Raw genomic sequence first — 24526 nt, 5'->3', positions numbered from 1 at the left:
ATCAAATTCATTTTCTGTTCATTGTCTCTATTTCTTGACTCTGCTACAATATCCATACTTTTGGCTCATATTTCTGCTTTTCTTTTGTTTGATTTTTTTTTTCTTTGTGGGATGTGCTATAGAAGTGTCTTGTTGCACAGCAGATCGAACGGACTTGGATACAGATCGGTATGCCCTCATCGGTGCTGACCTTCGTGAACCAGCCATCGTTGAGGAGAAGCTGCGCAGATGTGGATTGAATCCAGAGTAAGCAAACGGTGTATGGTGCTTCCATGTCACATTCATGGTAGAATGGCCTCCAAAAATGTAACCTTTGTATTTGCTAAAAGGGCCGTTTTAATGGTGGTGGTGTTTTGATTGCAGCTTTACATATTTCCATATGGAAGCTGTTGTGCACTATTATGAGTGAAAGTTCTTGATGTGGAGGAAAAATGTTCATCGTCACAGTCGGTAGACTGTTTGTATAGGTATGATATGGAATATTGCCAAGCCCCACCAACAAATATATAAATATTTAACTTTGGTGAACCTATCGGCTTTATAAAGCCTCATTCTTCCGCGATTTTTATCTGTGATGTGTTCCCGGTCTGCAAGAGTTCTACATTGCTGTTTGTTGTGGTTCATGTTGGGGGTCGATTTTTTTTTGAAATGGACACCCATTGGTCGGAGAGCTGTCAGACCCCACCCACATTTGTCGCTTGATGGCACCCAGACACCCATCATGGCTCCCAGAAAAAACAATATGGCTCCCATCTTGGTTTTCTGGTGGGCCTAAGACATCAGGCCTGTGGGCCTCTGCTGATTCACTGGACAACAAAGATTTTGCTGCTGCGGTGGAAACATGTTCTCGACTAAATTGAGTATGCTGATTCTGAATTTGAAGTCAGAATTTTCTCAGCATGTCAGGATTTTGAGTTATATGTATTGTTGTGGATTTCCGCCACTCCGGCATGTGGCGACCGCCTTTAGCTAATTTGCGGCCGCATGCGCCCACTGGACGTGGCAATCCAGTCGCAGCTTTCGGATCAATGCCAAAATCCAGCTAAGGGTGTGTTTTTAACCACATCACAACCTTGTCAATGCTCTGCCCGCGCTACAGGGTCGATCGCCGAATTGTCGATTTACCTAATTATTCGTGCGGACAGACTACCGAGAGGTTGTACCTCAACGGGACCTGCTCGGAAACGAGCCGCTTTTAGCAGCTTTTTCCATCTGCGATTGCCGAGCGGTTTATTATCGCCAAGCCCCGTCAGACCCGATTACCTTATTGGTGTTAAAAACCAGCTAATATTCCGAACGCAATTATGGCAGTTCAATGGAGGAAGGGACGCAACGAGCAGGTGAATATTCAAACAATAGGGGACATTTATTTGTACACACATATGCAAGCACGGAAATGAATGGGGGTAGGGGACAAGACACGAGCAAAAAGACCTACAGCCGTTGTTTACTCAGTATGTACATGCACTTATAACAATCCTACTTAAAGGACAAGGCGCCACAGACTTCCATGCAAACACCCCAGAAAAGAAAAGGGAGAACTGGGCCCGTAAGCCTTTAATGTTCCTCGGAGCTTGGGAGACCGAAGGAGCTCCGTGAGACCATGCAGGTTACCTGCCACCCTCGTGGTGACTCGCTGGGCCCTGGTTCGGCGACCCTCGGTGTCTCGGCCCGCACTCTGCTGGACTCCACCAGTGCCTTCAACGGCGCCTCCAACGGCGATCCAGCTGGCGACTCCTCTCTGGCTTCTACTCGACCAACTCCTCTGTCCAATTCCACTCACTCCAGACTCCAACACTCAACTCTGGTGCTCTCCACACTGACTCGCCAAGGACACCAAGGAGAGAGACTCTCTCATCAGCTCGCCAACCGCCCACTCTCGTTCTCAGCGTTCCAACGCGGCCCTTTATCACCCCGGGCCGTTCGCCCCTCCCTCCTCGGTGTGCGGGGGAAAATTCCCGGAGAGTTCTCAGGTTTTCATACGTTTAGTAACCGTCACTTCTGTTTACCTTTATGAGTCTCCCCCAACACGTCTCCCGAATTATTGTGTCCTCACCCGTCTTTATCGCGGGCCGCACAGCCGTTGCTTTTGTTTGTAGAGGAGGGCTGGTGTGTTGTGGAGATTGACGAGGTTGTTGAGATGTGGTTGGCGCTGTGGTGGGGATGGCGTGGTTGTTGAGATGTCGTTGTGGTGGTGGAGGTGGCATGGGTGTAGTGGTGTCGTTGAAGAGATGCTGTTTGTTTGAAAGAGATGTTGGCGGTTGTGGAGAAGGTGGTGAGGAGATGTTGTTTAAAATAAAGATAGAAAAGAATAATACTACCTCAAGATTCACAGCCTGGCACATGAATAATGCCCTTAAGACATTGGTGGGGAAATCTAATCTGGACACACTTATCGACATAACTGATCTTCGGGGAACCTGAATGGTGTTCTGTGAATTTCCACAACCGTAACAAAATATATATATATATATATATATATATATATATATATATATATATATATATATATATATATATATATATATATATATATATATATGGTCCAATTTCAGTAGCTTGCCCTGGTGGGTGATTTTGAGTGAGCATAAATTATTATTGTTTTGTATTTTAGGTTTCAATTAGAGCAATGCAACTGTTGTAGAATATGATTTCTCATAAAAAGAGCTTTAAGAATGCACTTTACATGATTAAAAATGGTTGAACACTGACCATATATGAATTTTGAAGTAAAATTTTCCACACGGCATTATGATTTTTAACTAACCCTAATCCTTGTGAAAAACTTTGTAAAGGCATTGGATCACGATGGTAATGGCTTCCAATATCGCAGAGAGAAGTTTGGCACAGAGAAAACTGATGCTAAACTCAAAGCAGGCTTTTTTGTTGGGTCCCAGATCCGAGAACTGACGTGTGATCCCGAGTTCAAAAATAAACTGAGCCCACTTGAGTTTGCAGCATGGGAAGCATTTGTGTTTGTTGTGCAGAACATTCTTTGGCACTATAGAGCTGAACAGTATGTGGAATTAGTGGACAACATGCTCAAGGCCTATCAGTGAATGGGCTGTAGGATGTCTCTTAAAATGCACTTATTGCATTCTCATCTTGATTTATTCCCACCTAATCTGGGTGAGGTGAGCGATGAGCATGGCAAAAGGTTCCACCAAGACATTTCGGTCATGGGAACGAGGTCTCAAGGCCGGTTCAACCCAAACATGATGGGTGATTACTGCTGGTTCCTACAACGGGAGATCAATTCCACACACAAGCACAAGAGCAAGAGCAAGCAAGTGTCTCACACACTTCTGAACAGTTCCTACGCTGACTATATTGAAAGGAAGAGTGTGAACTTAAAGTGTTGTTTCTGAAACGCTCACAATGGGGCAGATTTCTCCATCAACTTTCCACCCTTCCTAAAGGCCCGGTCACACCTTGACGTTTTAGCCAACGTATGCCGATTTTTGAATTTTTTTTCTAAAACGCTGGCACACGTTGAATACGTTATGGGTAAGTTTTGATAACATTGAGAGCACGCTGAAAAACACTGCCATACGTCGTTGTACGTTGGCTTTAAACGTTGTACTTTTTGGTTGTCCTCAAATTTTTTCATGCTTGAAATTTCACGACGTATGCCGGCGTATGACTCACACGTTCCGCTACGCTGGCCACAAGTTGTATGCACGGTCTGCGATCGTTGACAGACGTCAACACATGCTACTTGTAAGTTAATCATAAGTTGAGACACGCCGAGGTAATGTTTAGCGTACCCGAAACTTATTTCTAACCTATGATTAACGTGTTGTTGGCACGTTACGCGATCGTTGCCACACATCGACAGACGTTACTTTTAAGTTACTCATAGGCTGAAAGACGTCGGCATAATGGATCGTCCTTGCGTCAGCGTCCACGGCCACGGCCAGGACACTTATTTGCAGCATTCTTCAAACTTTTCTTGGGCATGACAAGGATGTTCACACTTCGGTCTAGCTTGGCTATGATTCCAATTGTCCATCGGCAGCGTCGATTTAAAATAGTCGAGTTTGAGCGTTTTAACACGTTCAGAAGAAACGCTTCAAATTTCCAAACCCCAGCGTCAAAAAAACAAAGGCGAGTGACAGCAATTAAAATCGTTCATTGTAAACAATGAAAATAGTTGAGTGGTACCGTTTAAAAGTCGTTGAGTGCAAAAAAAATCCAATTGTTGAGCGCAAGCGTCTACTTTCAATAGTGGGGTTTGAGCGATTTAGCACGTTCAATAGAAACGATTAAAATTTCCGAGCGCCAGCGTCAAAAAACAAAGGCGAGTGACAGCAATTTAAATCGTTCATTGTAAACAATGAAAATAGCTGAGTGGTACCGTTTAAAAGTCGTTGAGTGTAAAAAAAATCCAATTGTTGAGCGCAAGCGTCTACTTTCAATAGTGGAGATGCAGCCATTTAAATCGTTTCGTTTATCATTTAAATTGTTAAACGCAAGGACGATCCATCATAACCCACACCCTCCCCCTCACACTCACCTACTACTGCCAACATGAACAAACTACTACTAATACTAATACTAATACTGATACTGATACTGATACTGTTACTGCTGACATGGACATCGACTCGAAAACACTGTTGGGTTCCCCTTTTATGAGCAGCATTTCTATATACCAATTCCCAAAACCGCTGGGAACACGTCTTTATATGGCAGTTGTAAGCTAGAAACACGTTCATTTATTTTTTTTTGTCGACCGGAAGACGTCATTGGAATACGTCTACATACGTCGATGTGTGTTGGGACTACGTAAAGAATTGGTTCAAAGCACGCCAAACATAAGTTAGAAATAAGTTTCACGTAAAAAAGACATTACCGCGACGTGTTTCGACTTATGAGTAGCTTATAAGTAGCGTTTGTGGACGTGTGTAAGCGTCCACATATCGTGTGTAAAACTTATCCCCATCGCATGCGGAAAGTGTGTCATACACCGAGTACGTCGTAAAATTTTGAACATGTTTAAAATTTCTTGACGTACTCTACTTACTACGACGTATGATAGCGTACTTTAGCGTTGTACTAACATATACCAAACTTACTCATACCGTATTTGACTCGCCCCAACGTTTTAAACACATTTTTCTTAGGTCGGCATACGCTGGCAAGATCGCCAAGGTGTGACCGCGATGTTGACACTTCCATTTCTACGGCAGTTATGATTCGAATCGTTGTGCGTTAGCCTTTTAATAGGCTACATCACGACATCGTCGGCGATGCGTGCAACGCGCTATGCCTAAGTTAGACTATCGTTGGGCATCGGTTGTGTAGGCCGACAGCAGGTTCAGCATTCGTTGGTATAAGTTATCTATAACACAACGAAACGTTCTGTGTCCGTTACCAATGCGTTATACATAAGACCAAGTCGCTATGAATACGTCCGAATCTTTAAAAAAAAACATCAAAAGTTCAACGTCAGCCAGCGTTTTAGATACATTTTAATACGTTGCCATCGCTGGCTAAAACGTCAAGGTGTGACCGGGCCTTAAGATTACCATGTTCTAATGTTTTATTAACTTCTTTTTCTGTAACTTGTTTTTGTTCTTTGTTTGTATGCCTCACATTATACATGGAGGTCAATCATTGTTATCTAAATATGACGTGAAAGTAATTACGAAGCATTGATATTAGATGTTCAATGCGGTGATCTGCAATAATAAAGTATCTAATATAGCATGCTGGGTATCATTAATACATACACATATTTTGAAAACATGACATGCTGGCTAAATTCTGACTACAGATTTGAAATCGGTGGCCCAGATTTAGCCAAGAACACTTGCATTTCCCTGAGTAGCAGATGTGACGTTTTTTGATGCCCAATGTAATACACTGCCCGGGTTTGTGTAATATTCCCATTGGCTTTGTTTGGGTCGAGTGGTACTCACAATGAGGGACGCTGAACAATCTAATCTATGTCAAATAAAAATTATTAGTAAGGCTTAATCAAGCTCTACATAATTTAAATCAAGCGTCACGTTACGTAAATTACGTTACGTAATTCAGCGTTACGTTACATAAATTACAAAAAAAAAAATTTGTTGTGTAATTTTGAACGGCCACAAAATATTGCGGGTTAAACAATCTGTGATCCTGTGACGAATCGGCTTGTTCTGATATAACCGTGGCAGAGGGTGACATGGATGAGAGGTGTCTAATATTTCAATCACGCTGATCATCTTTTAAGAGTTTTCCAATCGGCACTCCTAAATAAGTCGAACAGCACTCCTAAAGTGGTCAGAAACCATCGAAGTATCTTCTTCTTTTTTAATGGCCGCAATTATTCCCATGTTCTTGTGGGGTTGGCGAGATAAAGCTATTGGCCTCAGTCTTTCACGAACCTGCTATAGCCAGGCCTGATGCTCTTTTGAGCAGTCAGTGCAGGAATTTGTAATGTGTTCATAGTGCCGGCGATAGCTCGCTCACTCTTCATGCAGGACCCCGTGGGATCTTCAATGTCTACCAACTAATGCCGGCAGACTGGACACTCAATTTAACGTCCATCTGGGGAACTACACACACATTTATGATTTTTGTTTTGTATACCTTGTCAAGGCTCATATGAGAGCTAACACACAAGGCACATCAAAGGGGGCATTAGACAAGAGAGGAGGGAGTGGGAAGGACAAAACAGTGGGGAACAGAGACATTAGGAGATCTGTGGAAGGGAGAGGGATGGGACGGGGAACATGGGGAATAGAAGATGGACATTACAGGGAATTTGAAGGAGGTGGGCTTGGGTGGATTATCGGGGGTAGAAAAGATCGAGGATTTGGATGGGGGATGATAAGAGGTGGTGGTGAACAGCTGTTTTGAAGGCCTTGAGGGAAGAATGGGAATGAATAGAGTGAGGGAGTTTATTCCAAAGGCGGGAAAAAAGAGGAATGAAAGAGTGAAGGTGAGCAGTGATTCGTGATTTTGGTAGTTTTACCAGAAGGGGGTTGTTGGTGAACCTTGAGCGCCCTGCAGAAATGTGGTGGGGACAAATCGCAGAGAGAGCAGGGGGGCGAGGCTGGAGAGGAGATGGGAGAAGACAGAAAGACTACCGACCAACCTACGGTGATTGAGTGAGAGGCCCAAAGACTCGGCCTCATTGCGTTAGATGCCAATGATCCGAAATGCCTTGGTTTCTACAGCGTGAAGCCGAGAAAGGTGGGAGGCAGGAGCACCAGCCCAGAGGGGAGAGCAGTACTCCATCAGGCTGCGGACAAAAGCTTTGTAAGTGGTCAGGAGCTCAGGTGGGCCGAGGAAGGACTTTGCACGATGGAGGATTCCCAGTTGGCGACTGGCTTTGGAGGCGAGGTTTGAAATGTAGCTTTCCCAGGAAAGGTCATGGCAGATAGTGAGACCCAGAAGCTTGAAAGAAAGGACTTCTTCCAGAGGATTGTTGAGAAAGTGGATGAGGGGGTTTTCTAAACGGTCCTTTCAAAGAGACATAGTGAGAGTGTGATTTGTCCGGATTGAAAGACATGTTCCACGTGTTGGACCAGTTTGTGATTTTTATCCAGATCAGCAGTGAGCAAAGAAGCTGATGCTTTCCGGTCTGAGGGATGACCGATGGTACGGCAGAGGGTGGAATCATCAGCAAAGAGATATAGAGGATTTTCCAGAGAGTCTGAGAGATCATTGATGAAAATCAGAAAAAGAACAGGGCCCAGAATGCTACCTTGAGGAACTCCAGCCTGGACAGGAATGGGGGATGAAAGAACTCCATTTAGGGCCACACGGTGACTGCGACAGGAGAGGAAGTCTGCGAGCTTAGAGTGGAGATGGCCTTGGATACCATCGGAAGAGAGTTTGGTGAGCAGGGCAGGGTGCCAGACCGTGTCAAAAGCACGTGATATGTCCAGGGATACGGCTCGGATTTCCTGTCTGGCATTGAGGGCTTCCATCCATTGTTGGGTGAGCAGAAGCAGCATATCCAGGGTAGAGTGACCTGGTCTGAAATCAAAATTGATGATCGGAAATCAAGCCATTGGAGAAGAGGAAGGATTGCATGTCTGAAGCGATGATGGATTCCATAACCTTGCTGATGATTGGGAGAAGGTTGATTGGTCTTTAGTTGTGGGGATCTGTTTTTGCTCCTTTGTTTGTGCAGGGCAGTGATGTTTGCTGATTTCCAAGCAGATGGCAGATGACATTGAGCAAATGAGAGGGTGAATAGAACAGAGAGAGGGTGAGCAAGAGCCAAAGAGCAGGCTTTGAGGACACGTGGGCTGATGCCGTCTGGACCGGTTGCAGAATCTGAGTCAAGGTTTGACAGCAAGCTCTCCACCTTGTCAGGAGAAAAAGACACAGAGTCCAGGGACAGTTGGGTGCGACTGGGTAAGGTGGGTGGAGAAAGTGATGAGTTTTGGACACAAGATTTAGCTGCAAACACCGAGTTTTGGCATTCAGCTTTTTCACGTGCGGTATCAGCAGTGCGGCCATTTGAAGTAAGGGAGGGGATGGAGGGGGAACATACACCAGAAACAGATTTGATGAGTTGCCACCAGGATTTTGAGGAGGTAGAGAGGTTTGAGAGTTCAGACTTGAAATGAGAAAGATGTTCTTTTTTGGCTCTCCTGAGGGTAGATACACACGTGTTCCGAGCTTTATGGAAGGAACTGAGATTTCCCTCAGTTGGGTTTGCTTTCCATGAGGCAAAGGCAACTTGTTTCAGGACAACTGCCTTGCCACAAGCTTCAGTGAACCAAGGGCGGGAGGAAGGATAGGACAACTGAAGACGAGAGGGGATAAATCTGTGTATGAGGGATAAATCTGTCCATGAATCGCCCTGCCCGTGAAACGCCGGGATGACAGTTTATAGCTGGGGCGAGATGTGAACACAAGCTCGACAACCGAGAGGCGAGTTTGATCGATAAAGTATAAAGCTGTTATTAAAATTAGGTCTGTGCACATCCATGAATTTTGCCAAACGTGTACACGGTCCACTCGTTTATCGTGTACACGGCCCATGTGTAAAAGTTAGAATCTAAACAGTCAATAAGCCTCAACTGGAACGTGTAGTTGTCTGCACTGCCCCCGTACTTACGCTCTTTTCTCATCCAAGCATTTGACAACGTTAACGTTACATTAAACAATAACAACAGGTTTGACGGTGGAAATAAATGCAGAACTTACATTCCATTTGTTTTGCAGCTTGTAACTGACAAATTATTCCGTTATGAGAAAGAGTAAAGAATAACTTGCTGTGAAAGAGTAAAGACGTATACATAAAAAAAATTAATATAACGTATTTTTTTTAAAATGGCATTGCAGATGTGTGCTTATTATACAGTGTTTATCTTGCTCGGCTGGCGTGCTCGACGGCTGTTCATTTCATATTTCCTTTCGTCTCCATTTTAAAAGGCATGAATTTTTGATTCAACTCAAAGTAACGTAATAGTAACGGCTAATGAATGCAGCCATCAATACGTATCTGTGTATGAAAAAACGTCTATAAACAACATGGCGGCGATTTAAAAAATAAATAAATAAATAAATTGCAGGCCCCATCTCTCTTCACCCCACCCAGCGCCGGGGGCAACTGATCTGATAGGCTGGCGGCATAAACCCCACCATGAATGGACGGGATGGATAGAGACTGGATTTAGAGGCCGGCTCCTTTTGTAATATGGACTATAGATTATATCAACGGAATATGTACAGTGTACACGTTTACAATTTTTTGTAAACATTTAGAGTTTTTTTTTTTCCCCCTGTGCACACGTACACTGTCACAGGCATAATTTAAAATACAGTAATGCTAGATTGTTCTTTATTCAGAGAAGCTATTTCAAAATGGACTCCAGCTCAGAAAGGGATTTTTTTTTTTTTTAACATCGACTGCATTTTAATCCTGTGAAGGTCCAAATTGATGTCATGTTTCCTCGCAGTTATTAAAGTTGTTATTATTAAGAATTTGTTATTATCGAGCTGAGCTAATGCAATCCCCCGTTTGCCATTTTCGGCAAATGGTAGAAATAAGATTGAAGAGGATACTTGCATCTTGGTCTCAGTATGTATAGTTATTCAAGGACATGTGACAATTTTCAGTAAATGCTCACTTGTGTTTTGCTTCATATCACAAACTGTTCACTACAACACAGTCTGGAGACTATATATAGGAATGACCTGAAGCTGCAAACACTCCATCAAGGTGGGGTATAAATGTGGCAGCCAAGCCCATGGGTACGAACGGTGGTGGCACTGTTGCGATGGTAAATGTGGGTGAAGGTGACAGCACTCGTGCATCACCACTACAACTGCCACCACCTGTGTTACACAAGAGGGCCCTTGCTACCTCTTAACACAGAAATACTAGGGAAAGAGGCAGCAGGAACCTATAGAAGAGAAAGTTAAGCGTGAGTTGTGCTTTCGGGACTCAGAACACTGATCGCGCAAGAGAAGACAAACAAGGAGTGAAGTGAGATTCACTGAATAATCTACGATGAAGGAGCACCGCCATAGCACACAGGATGCTGCTGGCCTGTATGCGGTGCTGTGCAGGACACGTGGCCACAAGAATGCACTGTTAAGGGGCACGCCGGACCGCATATGGGGAAAAATCGCACTTGGGCTGTGGACAGATGCCCGGGATGGGTGGGTACCAGTAATCAAGGGACTGAGCAGTGGCACAGTGAAGACTGTGCCATGGGTGTAGGCCTGTGTACATTGGGACCAAAGTGAACACTTTTTAAGGCCAAGGTATAAACTGTGAAGCAGGCTGTTTAAGCCCACTCAGAGAGAACCCACAGTGTTTTTTTTTTAGCACACATTTCCTTGCTCATTTACAGAGCAACACTGCAGGATGGCAGGCTTTGTTGGAATTGCCACTAGAGTGTACGAGGTGCAGTGGAACACGAGAAGCAAGCGTGCCAGCATCAACTCCGCTTTATTGCGCGTCCGGAAGTACATTCCTGCCACCCCTAGCGGGCGAGGCATGATGTACGAAAACCCAATCACGTGATACAGCACACTCCTCCCCTCGTAAAATGACAAGTCAAATGATGAAAGGACAATCATAACATGACCACCCCAAACCAATCAACACTCATAATCCTCCAAGTACCGCGGCCGCACCCTGACCCGCCTCGGATGGGCAGCGCCGCCAGACAGTCCAGGCTCAGACGCCTCCCGGCTCGGTCGAGGTGACACCCTCGCCGGACTCGTGCCATCCGCAATAACAACCGCCCCCGGCCGACCAGCCTGCCCGACGTCCCCGGGTAGGACAGAATCAGGCGAAGACCCCCTGGGCGTCGGCACATCCGGCCCTGGCGATACAACGTCTGGCGCCGGCGACATTAGAGGTGGGGGTCCCACATCGTTCGGCCCGGGGGTTGTGGGGGGGGTGACGCTGGACAGCGATCATGCATTTGGTCCACGTGCCGCTTCCACACTTCCCCACCATCAGTCCACACCATGCAATTCGCCGGCCCCAGTATCCCAGAGACCACTGCCGGTACCCATTTGGAACTGTGGAAATAATCGCGCACCATTACCCGCTGTCCCACATCGAAGCCGCGCAGCCGCTTCGGACGCGACACCGCCCCACTCCCCGACCCTCCAGGTCGCAGCAAATCCAGTCTGGACCGCAATGCTCGTCCATAGAGACGAATGGCAGGCGAATCACCCATGACAGGATGAATTGCGTTCCTGTATTGGAGCAAAAAGACATCGACCATCGTCTGCACAGGTGCAACACCCCCCCTGCGCAAAGCCCGTTTCAACATCTTAACAAACGACTCAGCTTGCCCATTCGTCTCAGGATGATACGGTGCGGACCTCAGATGTCGAATACCATTTTGGCGCATAAACTCATCAAATACACCCGCGATGAACTGCGGACCGTTATCAGAGACCAGGATCTCCGGTAACCCTTTATTAGCAAAGATCGTCCGCAGTTTCTCTACTGTAATATTTGCTGATGTATGCTGCATTAGTACAACCTCCGGCCATTTAGAGAATGCATCGATCACAATCAAAAACATTTTGCCATTAACCGGCCCTGCAAAATCTACATGGACCCTCTGCCAGGCTCTTTCTGGGGTAGGCCATAGTCCCGAAGCTCGACGCGGGTTATCAGCATCTTTTTGGCATGTGGCGCAACGCTTAACCAACTGCTCAATGTCTTTGTCCAACCCCGGCCACCACAACAGGCTACGAGCAAGACTCTTGGTCTTCACGACGCCAAGGTGACTGACATGCAGTTCTTCCAAACACCGCTGCTTGAACTTCAGTGGAATCACCGTCCTCATTCCCCACATAACGCACCGTTGGACCAACAACAGCTCCGATGCACGTGACGTGGAAGGTTGAAATGCCGGTGGAGAAGGCAGATCGCTCCAATTCTCCGTAGAAATCGCCTGGACGACACGGGCGAGCACCGGATCACGAGCCGATTCCACCGCGACCTGTCTGGCCGTGACCGGCCCGCTTTGGACCTGGCCCAGCGCGAACACATCGACCCGGTTGGCCAACTCAGACGCAGTTGGACCCTCCGCACACGGCAAGTGTGAGAGCCCGTCGCAGTTAGCATGCTTCTCGGTGCTTCGGAACTGAATGTCATAATCGTAAGCACCAAGAAACAGACACCACCGCTGTATTCGCGCGGCCGCTACCACCGGCACCCCGCGTTCGGGTCTCAGGTTGAATTGAAGCGGTTTGTGATCCATCTGCAAAGTGAAATGCCGCCCCAGCAGGTATTGATGAAACCTCCGCACACCCCAGACGAGGCTGAGAGCCTCGCGCTCGATCTGGGCATATCCCCGCTCTGCTGCAGACAGGGTCCGGGATGCAAAACAAACAGGCCACTCGGAACCATCGTCCATCCTGTGGGAGAGCACTGCCCCAATGCCATATGCAGAGCTGTCGCATGCCAATCGGAGCGGACGCGCAGGCTCGTAGGGCACGAGGACCGTATCCTCTGTGAGCAGCCGCTTGACGCGGTCGAACGACGCCTGGTGTGCAGGCCCCCAAGCCCAGCGCTCGTCCTTCCTGAGTAACCGTGTTAACGGCGCAAGTTGTGAGCTGAGCCCTCGCACGAACCTTTGGTAATACTGGGCCATACCAATGAACGAGCGCAGCTGCGTCTTGTCGCGAGGCGGTGGCATGTGTTGAATCACTTCCACCTTCCGAGGACCTTTCAACAGCCCCTCCGGCGTGATGATGTGCCCGAGGTATTCCAAGCACTGCTTGAAGAACGCACACTTGTCCCTGTTCAAGCGCAGGCCGCACGCTTCTAGCTTTGTCAGCACTTGGGCAATGTTCGCAAGGTGCTCGTCTGCCGTTTTCCCCGCAATGAGCACATCGTCCAGGTAGGTCTGAGCGGGCAGGCCAATGCAAACCTGATCCATGGCTTTCTGCCACAAGGCTGGGGCCGAAGCAATCCCAAAACAGAGTCGGGTATATCAATAGAGTCCTTGACACGTGTTGATTGTCAAAAGCTCGCTACTCCCGGGATCCATCGCCAGGTGAAAATATGCATCACGCAGGTCTAGCTTCGTGAAGTATTGACTCCCCGCCAATCGCGCATATATTTCATCGATTGACGGCAGTGGATATTCCTCCACGCTCAGCCCCGGGTTAACCGTGGATTTGAAGTCCCCGCACAATCGGACGTCTCTATTCCGTTTCAGCACCGTGACAACCGGGGTGGCCCATCTGAGTACGACACCCGTTCGATCACTCCACAGGCCTCCAGCCTATCCAGTTCACCCTTGACCTTGTCCCGCAGGGCATACGGCACCGGACGTGGTTTACAAAAACGAGGAACCACCCCCTCCTTCAGGAAGAGTTTTGCCTCCATGCCCTTGAGTTTCCCAAGGTCGTCGCAAAACAAACCTTGATGTCTTTGAAGAATCTTCTCCAACTGATCCTCCCACCGGCTCGGCACGGGTTGTACAAGGTGAACTGCGGCCCAGTCTAGCCTGATGCAGGCCAGCCAATCTCGGCCGAGGAGAGACGGTCCCCTCCCCTGCACGACGTACACCCGAAGCATGGCGACCTGGCCTTGGTACCGCACAGACACGTCTGCCATCCCGACTGGCGTTATCTTCTCGCGGATGTACGTGAACAGTGTGAGGTTGGACCTGATAAGCTTCAGGCCGTTGAGTCTACGGGCGGTCTGTTCGCCGATGATCGACACAGCCGCTCCCGTATCGACCTGGAACGTGATCGGCGTTTTGTTCACTTCGACTTCCACCGTCATCGGGCGCGCCGCCGCCGGGCCAATTGAAAACAGGCCCATCAACGGCCGCCGGTTCCGCCCCGGGTCGCCTCGCACATCGCCGTCCATGACCCTAACGGTGGCCGGCGCCCCACGGCACACACGCTTCAGAGGACCCACCTTGTGACAATTTAAACAAACGGTGCCTTTATACGGGCACGCACGGTGCAGGTGTCGACCTCCACATCCCAAACACGTCCGCGGGGTCATCTCGCCGCACGTGCGGCCGCGCGGCGACGTCCGACCCTCACCGAAGGTCGTGCGTGCGTCCCGGGGTGCTCGCGACCCCGCGTGGCCTGTGATGGCCCGAACATCCCCGCGAGTCTGCACGACCGCTGTAGCCGCGCTGACCGCCGAGTCGAATGTAATGGCTTCACCCTTCAGCCGTAGAACCGCCGAAACCATCTTCGCATCTTGTAAACCAGCGATAAAACGATCTCTGAGCCGCGCTGGACACTCCCCCGCCATGAACTTGCAGGCCACGGAAGAATGCTTAATCCGCGCCACGAAATCAGCGACGCGTTCCTCTGCCCCTTTCGAGAGGCGATCGAACTGGTATCGAGCGAGTTGTAATGACTTCTCCTGCGCCATGTGTGCTTTCATCTTCTCCACAATGTCCCGAAACGACAGCCCTTCATCACGGGGCTTGTCCGGCGCCACCAAATCACTCAGTAGTCGATAATGATCCGCCGAAAGCGAAGCAAGCAAGATCGACTTCTGTTTGCTCTCGTCGACCAAATCATTCGCGTGGAAATAGCAACCCAATTGCTCCGAAAACAATTCGAAGTCGTCTCCGACGAAAACGGGCACATTTCCGTTTTCAATCATCCTCGTCAGCCAACTCGAGTGTACGAGGTGCAGTGGAACTTGAGAAGCAAGCGTGCCAGCATCAACTCCGCTTTATTGCGCGTCCGGAAGTACATTCCTGCCACCCCTAGCGGGCGAGGCATGATGTACGAAAATCCAATCACGTGATACAGCACAGCCACTTCCTGCTGTGAGGGTAGGTTGAGGCGGGGAGTGTGCCCCTTGGAAAATGCTCTGGTTCCCCTTTTCCAATATCTTGACTTTGGACTTTCCCTATTTCTCTCCTCTTCATACTATCGCTTGCTCTGTCCCAACTGAGGGTCAAATCAACTTCTCAATACTTTTTTGTTTTCTTTACAGGAGCGGGCTCATGGAAGAGCATGGTACAACTGACTGTGCGACAAACATCAAGGGAATGAATGAACAGGTAAAGAGGAAAGGGAGGAGAGGAGAAAATACTGAAACGAGCAAGTGAGATGGTTTGGTTAAGAAGGGTTAATGGGGGTAGAGATGGTGATGCACTGCTTGCTTGGAGTCTTGAAAAGAAGAGTGAAACAGAACAGCCTTTGAAAGGTGGTTTCATAGACTGGAGAAGTGAGGAATACAAGAGTTGAAGTGTTGCAGTCAGCCTGGATTTTGGAACTCTAACCAGGGGAGAGTTTTCTTGAAGAACACTTGCATCTTGCAGTTGCTGGGGAGAGTTGGAGGACTGGGAGAGCAGAAGGAACAATATTGGAGAAGAGGAGATAAACAACAAAGACCACCGAGCTGCCTGAGATTAGAGCAACAGACCTCATGCTTTGGCCTCATCACTGGAGATTACAATAACTTTGAGAGCTTTATCAGTTGCTCCAGAATCCGGGAGAGACGAATGTGATACTGGAGTTCCAACCCAGAGCGGAAGGCAGTACTCCGTTGAGCTGCAGACATGGCCCTTCATTTTGCTGAATCATCATTGTGTTGGCTGTTGTTCCGACTGATAGTGTTCCATGATATCCTTTTGGGCTCAGCTCAAAGTAAGGTTGTGTGTATCGTGGTAAGCAACTCTATGTACCACATTATTATTGCTCGGCTTGCAGGATGGCCGAGAGGTGAGCGGACACACCTCTGAGCCATCTTGACCCAGCTATAAACCATCATCCTGGTGTTTCACATGCAGGGTGAGGCTTCAATGGGTGTGCCATCCCTGAGATGAGCATTAAGCCATGTCTCCTGTCTGCAAGCATTAGGTGGTGGTCGTTAAATATCCCACGGTGTCCTTCACACAGGGTAGGCGAGTTATTATTGGCACCCTGAACAAATTAATAATTCCTGCTCTAACCTACAGGGGCACTGCATCAGTGGCACAGCCATGCTCCAAACAATGATGCAAACCCTCACTCACATGCTTCTAATCTGAAAGAATAAAGAAAATTATTGTTCCATTAAATATATACTTATTTTCCTCTAAATATATACATTACAGTACTTTTTTCCAACAATATAATATTATTTGTTATTAATGTGAACAGCTATAACAGATCGACTCTAAACTGCATGGAGAAAAGTATACACTCTGTAAGAAAGTTCGCTCGGATCTTATGGCTGTCTACATACCTGACTATCTACGTACCCAAGAAACCATGGCATGATCACAATCGATTACTAATCGCAATGCACTGCAGCTATGTCATTGTAACTACTTGTGCTTAGTGATCAGGCTTTAGCATTGCACACTCATGCTGCTTACTTGTAAAACATGCAGTCTGACTTTAGCATGATCAACCAGCAAGGGAATTACAAACAATTAGGTCGAGATCAATTGAATTCTACCCATGGTTAGTCGTCTGACTTTAAGCAGTGTACATTTTGCGATGTGCGATTGGAAGAAGAATGGGTGACCTACAGAAAGAGATGGAGAAGGGTGATCAACCATCATTGTGGTGATGCCAAGTAAAAATGGAAGAATTCAAAAGAAGAAGAAGAAGAATGATCCCTGCAAATAAACAAGCAGAAATTTAAATTTTAAGATTAACAAACACATGAAACACAAGTGTTTCATTCAGTGCACGGTTACTTTTGAAACACCCTGTATTTGGGCAGTTCAAGGTTGATTTGGATTGGGGTTTTTTTGGGGTTTTTTTTGAAGATCTCAAAAATAAGAAGGTACTGCACATTATTTTGTGCAATGACATTGTCTACCTGAAGCAAGTTGTGCAGAAAGTGACATCAATGATGGGCAGAGAATTCTGGGTACCAGGGTGGCAGCTATTCGACACCATTTGGCATGAAGGTCTGGTTCACTAAACTTTTGCCAGTGGCATTGTGGGACCCATAGAAATACAAGTACAGTCGAATGACCGTGCTTGACGTTGCCTACAGCGACACGTGTAACTTTGGTGGCCATATTGGAGTATGTAATCGCAACTGTGATGTCATTGATTGAGCAAGTTTTGCGCTGAAGATCCGAGCTGTTTTCCATCCAAAACATTCAATTTGAGGGATCATGGCATACATATAAACCTGAGCACACATTGTGTACCACTCTTGATATCAGGTGGGTAAATTGTGGAGTATTTGTGCCCCATTTCACTCGCTATCATTTGTGAAATACTTCCGTGTGACGACTCCACTCGTGGCCCATCAGATATCAATAGTGCTCCACAACGCTCGTTACATTCTCCAGATATATTTTGATGGGAAAGCTATCAAACTGCGAATTAAATAATAGATCCGAGCAGCCCTGATGGTCAGTTTCAAAATAATCGGCCTAGTAATAAGGGAGGAGAGGAAAAAAGCTGAAATGTTATTGGAACAAACTTCCCCAACTGCGTACTGAAACCTCATCCTCCAACTTCATACTCAAACCTCATTCCCAAACTCCGAACTCAAACCTCATTCCCCACTCTCTGTACTCAAACCTCATTCCCAAACTCCGTACTCAAACCTCATTCCCCACTCTCTGTACTCAAACCTCATTCTCCACTCTCCATACTCAAGCCTCATTCCCAAACTTTGTACTCAAACCTCATTCCCAAACTCTGAACTCAAACCTCATTCCCAAACTCTGAACTCAAACCTCATTCCCAAATTCCGTACTCAAGCCTCATTCCCCACTCTCTGTACTCAAACCTCATTCCCCAACTCTGTACTCAAGCCTCATTCACCACTCCATACTCCCCCCCAACCCCCTTCTTAAACATTCACAGCTCCATTCTAAAACACCCATTCTCATCTCGCAGTAACGCCTACCAAGTATTGTTGTGTGCCGTGCAATAATTCACGAAGGCTGACCTTGTAATAATTATTATCCAATCCCAACAGAGTCCCTCAAACATTTTTCAAATTTGCTTGATGATTGAAGGAAACAAACGAGGGCATGTGTTGGCACAAGCAAGACCTAATGAGAGTCCAGAGTCCAACTCGTCAAACTTGCTCAAACACCGACCATAACACCCACCATCAGTCCCAATCAATCAAATGCAATCACAGTCCCACTGATTTCCATGCAATCAGTGGTGTTGACAATAATAGCTGAGGCCTGCCTAGTTGTGGGCCACTGACGGATCAAGGTTGATTTGCCTCGCTGAATAAATCATGCAAATCAAGCTCATAACGGCTGAATACGGATCATCATATAAGTTATTAAAAATCACTAATCACTTGTGGAAGCTTAAACCGCATTCCTTTTTCCCCAATTTGGTAGTTTGTGCAGTTAATCGCAAAACATTCTGCCCCTGTGCTGCTACGTGACTTCATTGAAGGAGCCGCCATCTTACATATTCCAAGATAGCCGCCAGAAATTATGTGCTAAACACCGGAAAGATAATTCTACTGTACTTATATTTCTATGGTGGGACCTTTCCTTAATTGGCTGGTGGGTTTTCGTCATCCTTTTGAGCAATGCATAATTATTGATGGTATTTTGTCTCCTGCTCCCATGAGATAAAACATATTGGGGTTTACACCCAGTGTCCCATATTGTCGATGACATGGTTTCCAAATCCTGGCTTACAGCTCGATGTACCTCCAACATGGCCCCATGTATATGACCAGTTAAATCTTCCCCCTCAGTTATCCCGCTCATGGCCATTCAAATCGGATGTAAATGCAACCTCATTGCCAGCCAACCAATGAGTGCTATTGATCATTCATATATGGTGTAAATGGACCAAATGATGAAATATGGGGCAGTTTGTCTGGTGTTTTTATCTCGCTTCTATTATATCTTGCATTTACAGTCCAGTCGCTTGTAAAATTTGCATTTCATTATACTTGTATAAAAGACTGTGCCATGATACGGCACTTTCCACGTGCACAGACAGGCAAGGTAAGTTGTGATTCATGTGTTCTGTTTTTATTAGGTTGCCCACGGTGCTGCTTTCTGAATGCGTATTGGTGTACATGACACCCTCTCAATCCAGCCAGTTGCTACGCTGGGCTGCAGATACCTTCCAAACGGCTCTGTTTCTTAGCTATGAACAGGTGGGTACATCTTCTTTGCAAAAAAGAAAAATTGAGATCTTGGGGTCGCAGGACGTCTCAGTATGGATTAATATTAGTTGCCTTTCTCAAACATTACAAACATAGTGGTTCGGTTTGTATTTCGCACTCGAAAATCTCAATGATACGTTGTACAGAAACAAAATCTTGACCACTGGAGCATCATTGCTGTCAGGAAATGCCATTGATGTATCCGAGTTTAAAGAGATTGTGAAATGAACTTCGAAAATCAAGAAGGAATGGTGAAATCGCCATAAACGATCTCAAACCTCCTCTTGTCTTTTCCTCTCCTTGCCAAGGTGAACTTGGGAGATCGTTTTGGCCAAGTTATGATTGAGAATCTCCGCCAGCGGAATTGTGTGCTGGCCGGGGCATTGGTTTGTCACAGCTTCAAAACACAGGTGTGGGTTTGCAGCTTTTACTCACCTTGTGAGAACCGTAAGTGCATGATCGGTGGATTTATTTTCACGTGCACGTCTTGCTCGATTATGAGGGGCATTTCCGATTAATAGAGGTTATTCATATCTCTCTGGAATGCATTTAGAATTCATCCATGTGGGCATGTCCATGAAAGGTGAATTAAAATGTCACATACATTACAGCTCGGTTTCCCGTCACAAGCACGAAAGCCAGTAGAGTACGGTTTGAGTGGCATTACGAGGGTTCTTCAAGTTGGACTTAGACTGTTTATGCTCTTCATCAAGTTTTTGTATGTGTGCATCGAAATATCGCAGAAAGAAGAGACGCCGTTGAAGCTGAAAGCGTTTCGGAAATGTCTATTGTTTTTGCGCGATTTCGATTTTGTACCAGCAAGCAATTATTCATTTGTTTTAGACAGCGGTATTCCAAACTCCAGATCAAAGACCTCTCATCGTAATCAGACTTGAAGGAAAGGTACGAGCCGGGATTCTGTCGATCAACTTACTCAAGTGACAAGGCTGTCTTCGTGACAAGGTTATATGCCTGGCTCTATCAGCGAATGTATAGATAAGGCCAAAGTGCCACACAGCCTCACTTTTGAGCAAGTGTTTATGCGTGATGAGATCGAGCAAATTACTGACGGGATATCGAATTTACACAGGCTGCTTCGCCGCGCTGGGTCCACAGCACAGACTTTTTAATTCATTTTTTGATCTGTTCAGGTTGTGCCGATACAATGCCTCTATTGATGATCATATTGAAGGCAACACTCGCAAGATGGACATCAGCGTGATCAAGCTCATGTTAAATCTGTCTGATGATGTGCTTTCCGATACTGAGGAGTTTGTCCTTGCTCACGGTTACAGTTTTGGTATTCCCAAAAGCAACGTCCAAAGACCAGATGTGTTTACTGAGTTTGAAGTCTTTTAACTAGGTCTGAGCATTTTGTCTTTAAGTTACAGTAAGCTAAGGATAATGTATCCGGGATTCTTGCATTACCCCAACAAGTGCAAGACTAAAAGCATTTGCAATGTCTGTTGTTTTTGCAAAATTTCATTTTTGTACTACCGTCGTGCGTGCATGCGTGTGTACATGTTTGCGTGTGTATGTTTATGATTGATTTTGGTCTCTAACCTGGACGAACACCGTGATGACTTTAAGAGGCCCTTCTGGGGCTGCAGTCATGATGTCTTCATGATGACGTCATCACGGCTTTCATCCAGGTCAGATAACTACATTAATCATTTTCATAGAACTCCCGAGTGATTTATACAATGGTGATGCCTCTGGTTCTGATTGGATGAGCGGAAGACAATTTCCATGTGGCAGATGGCACTTGTTTCCAGATTGTGCAGCAATGCTCGATTTGGTGTCCTCACCAATCACTGTTAGGGGTGCATCATTGACACATATGTGTGTGTGTATATATTTATTTATATATATATATATATATATATATATATATATATATATATATATATATATATATATATATATACTGTATATGCATATAAAATATTCTGGTGTGCCATACTTGTCAAATAATTTCTTGGTAAGGGTTATCCTGCATGATTTGCCATTGTCTTCCCAGCAGTGGTCAGGGTAGGAAATTGGAATTGAATCGGAGTACTGGAGATAGCTCACCAACTCTTCGAGAAGGACACCATGGGATCTTTAACGTCCTCCAACTAATGCCGCCAGACAGAATGCCCCGTTTAATGTCTATCCGAGGGACTGCACACACATTAAATCTACCTGCCTGTGAAACACGTGGATGGCATTTTTTTAGCTGTGCTGAGATTCAAACTCAAGTTAGACAGCTTTGAGGCAAGTGGGCGTATCTGTCGGCCACCCTGGCAGCTCCATTTACATACATACATACATACATACATACATACATACATACATACATACAAGCCGGTAGGCGGATATGGGTAGTCGATCAAGTCGAATTTAGTCGTTTTTCAGCCGTTACTAGCCAACAAAAGCGTCCATAGCAACGGTTCTTTCTCACACCTAACTAGGACATACCATGAACCTACCATACCAGTTTCATGTATATCTGACTCATAGTCTCTGAGATATAACGGACTTCGTTTTTTTATTGTTTTCGACCAGGGTTCATTCAGTCTATCTTCTCCGACAGTTTTCATAGGATCCGGCTGGAAATTTTTGACAATATGGCTGAATGTACTGCCCACAGTCGCTCGTGGCCCGATTTTTGATTTTCGAAAAAACAAATTTTTGAGATTTTTTTTGAAAATTTCAAAGGTCCGTTGCTAGGCAACGGATGGGTCCATAGCAACGGCTCTCATTTGCACACAACTAGGTCATGGTATGAACTACCAACTAAGTTTCATCGAAATCGCCATTCTATTAACGGAGCACTGGACCGAACAGACATACATACAGACAGACAGACAAACATATCGACGGAAATACTGATAATATGGGTAGAAGATCGACTACCCAACAGACAGACAAACATATCGACGGAAATACTGATAATAAGGGTAGACTAGATTGACTACCCAACAAACACTAAAATCCCAGTCATTTCTCTCACCTGAGCTGCAACTAGGATTAGTAAGATTTGCTCACAACTTAATGTTTTTTTTAATCAGACGGCTGCATAAAGCAACCAATAATAAGCTAATCAAATGGAAGACCAAGAAGGACCCGAAGAAGTAAAGAGCAAAGATGGAATCATCCAGGAGGAACCTGGACAGGATTCGGGTTTCAGCCGCTACTCCACAACCCTCAAACCCATCGAGGAGCAGCCAAGTGAGCCGAAAAAGATTTTTTTTTTGGAAGAATTCACTTCTCTTTCGAGAGATAGATAACAAAAGAGAGGAATATATAGGAAAAGAGATGTAAGAGAAGGAAAAACAAGAATTAGAAATAATATAGAGATTTATGGAAAAAAAAAATTAGAAAGAAGTGTGGTGTGTGTATATGTATATATATATATATATATATATATATATATATATATATATATATATATATATATATATATATATATATATATGAATTTATATATATATGAATATATATGTAAAACCCTCAATTGGCAGCCTTTTTAATCGCGAAATCGGCTAATCCGTAGGCCCACCATGGACCCCAAAATATGCCATTGAGAGATGACTTTGGTGTCACTCTGGAGGATAAATTGTTGGAGCTGTCTGCTGACGAAGGATTGAAGAGGAGTTTCGAAACAACAACAGCACTTGCTTCTTTTTGGATAAAAGTGAAAGCAGAATATCCTGAGCTTACTGAATTGCTCTGAAAACTCTTCTCCCATTTCCTTCAACCTTCCTCTGTGAGACTGGCTTCTCAACCATGACTATCATTAAGTCAAAGTCCAGGAATAGTGTGGATATTCATTCTCCATTGCACGTGGCAATGTCCTCAATTGAACCACGATTGGATAAGCTGACAAATAAGAAGCAGGCTCACCTTTCACATTAGTAAAAGTGAAGGATTTAACATGCCTATATCATCAATTTCATATTTTAACATTACGACATTTTTAAAGTTGTCTTCAATGTAATGTTACCTATTTCCTTTCAATCTTTCTTTTAATGCCTTTATTCACTGGAGTTTAAGATAACTAATATATATATAATTTTTTCAACCGACCTTATTCATTATAATTTTTCATTTTATTAGCTCGCCTGTTCGAAGAACAGAGAGCTATAGCGATACCCCCGGCGTGAGCGTGAGCGTTAGCGTGAGCGTGAAAATGTTAAAGTTTTTGGTGCAAGTTATTTTTTTCCTTTCTAATGTTTTTATCTACCACACTTTTTTTATATGCCCGATATATATATATATATATATATATATATATATATATATATATATATATATATATATATATATATATATATATATATATATATATATATATATATATATCGGGGCGTATTATGTGATACCGGTCGTCCGTCCGTCCATCCGTCCGTCCGTTTCTGTCCGCACTCTAACTCCAAAAGTTTTCAACTTTCACGTTTCATATTTGGTACATAGGTACAGACTGTGGAGACGGTGTGTGGCGACATGCGTTCGTAATCTAAAGTGGTTGCCATGGCAGCCAGGATGCTGTTTTCCATCCGTTCCTGTCCGCACTCTAACTCCCAAAGTTTTCAACTTTCACGTTTCATATCTGGTACATAGGTACCGACTGGAGACGGTGTGTCGTGACATACGTTCGTCATCTAAAGTGGTTGCCATGGCAACCAGGATGCTGTTTTCCATGTAGTAGCACAATTCTGTATATACCTTCTTGTTCGGGCGAAAATTGTGCTCACTTGCGCTCTTGTTACTGATTACAATATACAAATACATATATATTGCTTTAAAATTATTTGGATCAGACTTTACTGCAATGCTTTGTTAAAAATATTAATTATTAGACGAGTCTTTTAAAAACGATAAATGTATAAACAGGCGAGCATTAGGTGGCTTTGACACCAACTCTGGTTACTTATATACCCGTATACATATTGTGACGTCCACGGGACTTGAACAGTCCCGCCAACGTAGAATGAGCCGAAACGATGGAGGCGGTTT

At 45.3% G+C, this 24526-nt stretch overlaps 1 protein-coding gene across 4 annotated transcripts in view; it reads left to right on the top strand.

Moving 5' to 3' along the window:
• Window positions 1–24526, top strand: part of LCMT1 (leucine carboxyl methyltransferase 1) — an 85222-nt gene that overhangs the window by 41919 nt on the left and 18777 nt on the right. For 2 of the 4 annotated variants that reach the window (XR_015061260.1, XM_085893355.1), the window contains exons 7-9: window positions 123–246; window positions 19396–19516; window positions 19834–19935. Coding sequence is in view for 3 of the 4 variants with exons in the window: in XM_085893355.1 (XP_085749481.1) it covers window positions 123–246; window positions 19396–19516; window positions 19834–19935 (347 nt within the window). In the remaining variant the exon portion in view is untranslated. The remainder of the gene's footprint in view (window positions 1–122; window positions 247–19395; window positions 19517–19833; window positions 19936–24526) is intronic. The other 2 variants (XM_085893357.1, XM_085893356.1) reach the window with 2 other exon arrangements.

The sequence above is a fragment of the Eptatretus burgeri genome, chromosome 8 (genome assembly GCF_056783735.1).
Source record: "Eptatretus burgeri isolate ZD-2024b chromosome 8, Ebu_testis_v1, whole genome shotgun sequence".
NCBI lineage: Eukaryota > Metazoa > Chordata > Myxini > Myxiniformes > Myxinidae > Eptatretus > Eptatretus burgeri.
The sequence above is the reverse complement of the archived record's forward strand: the minus strand, read 5'-3'. Positions and strand labels throughout refer to the sequence as shown.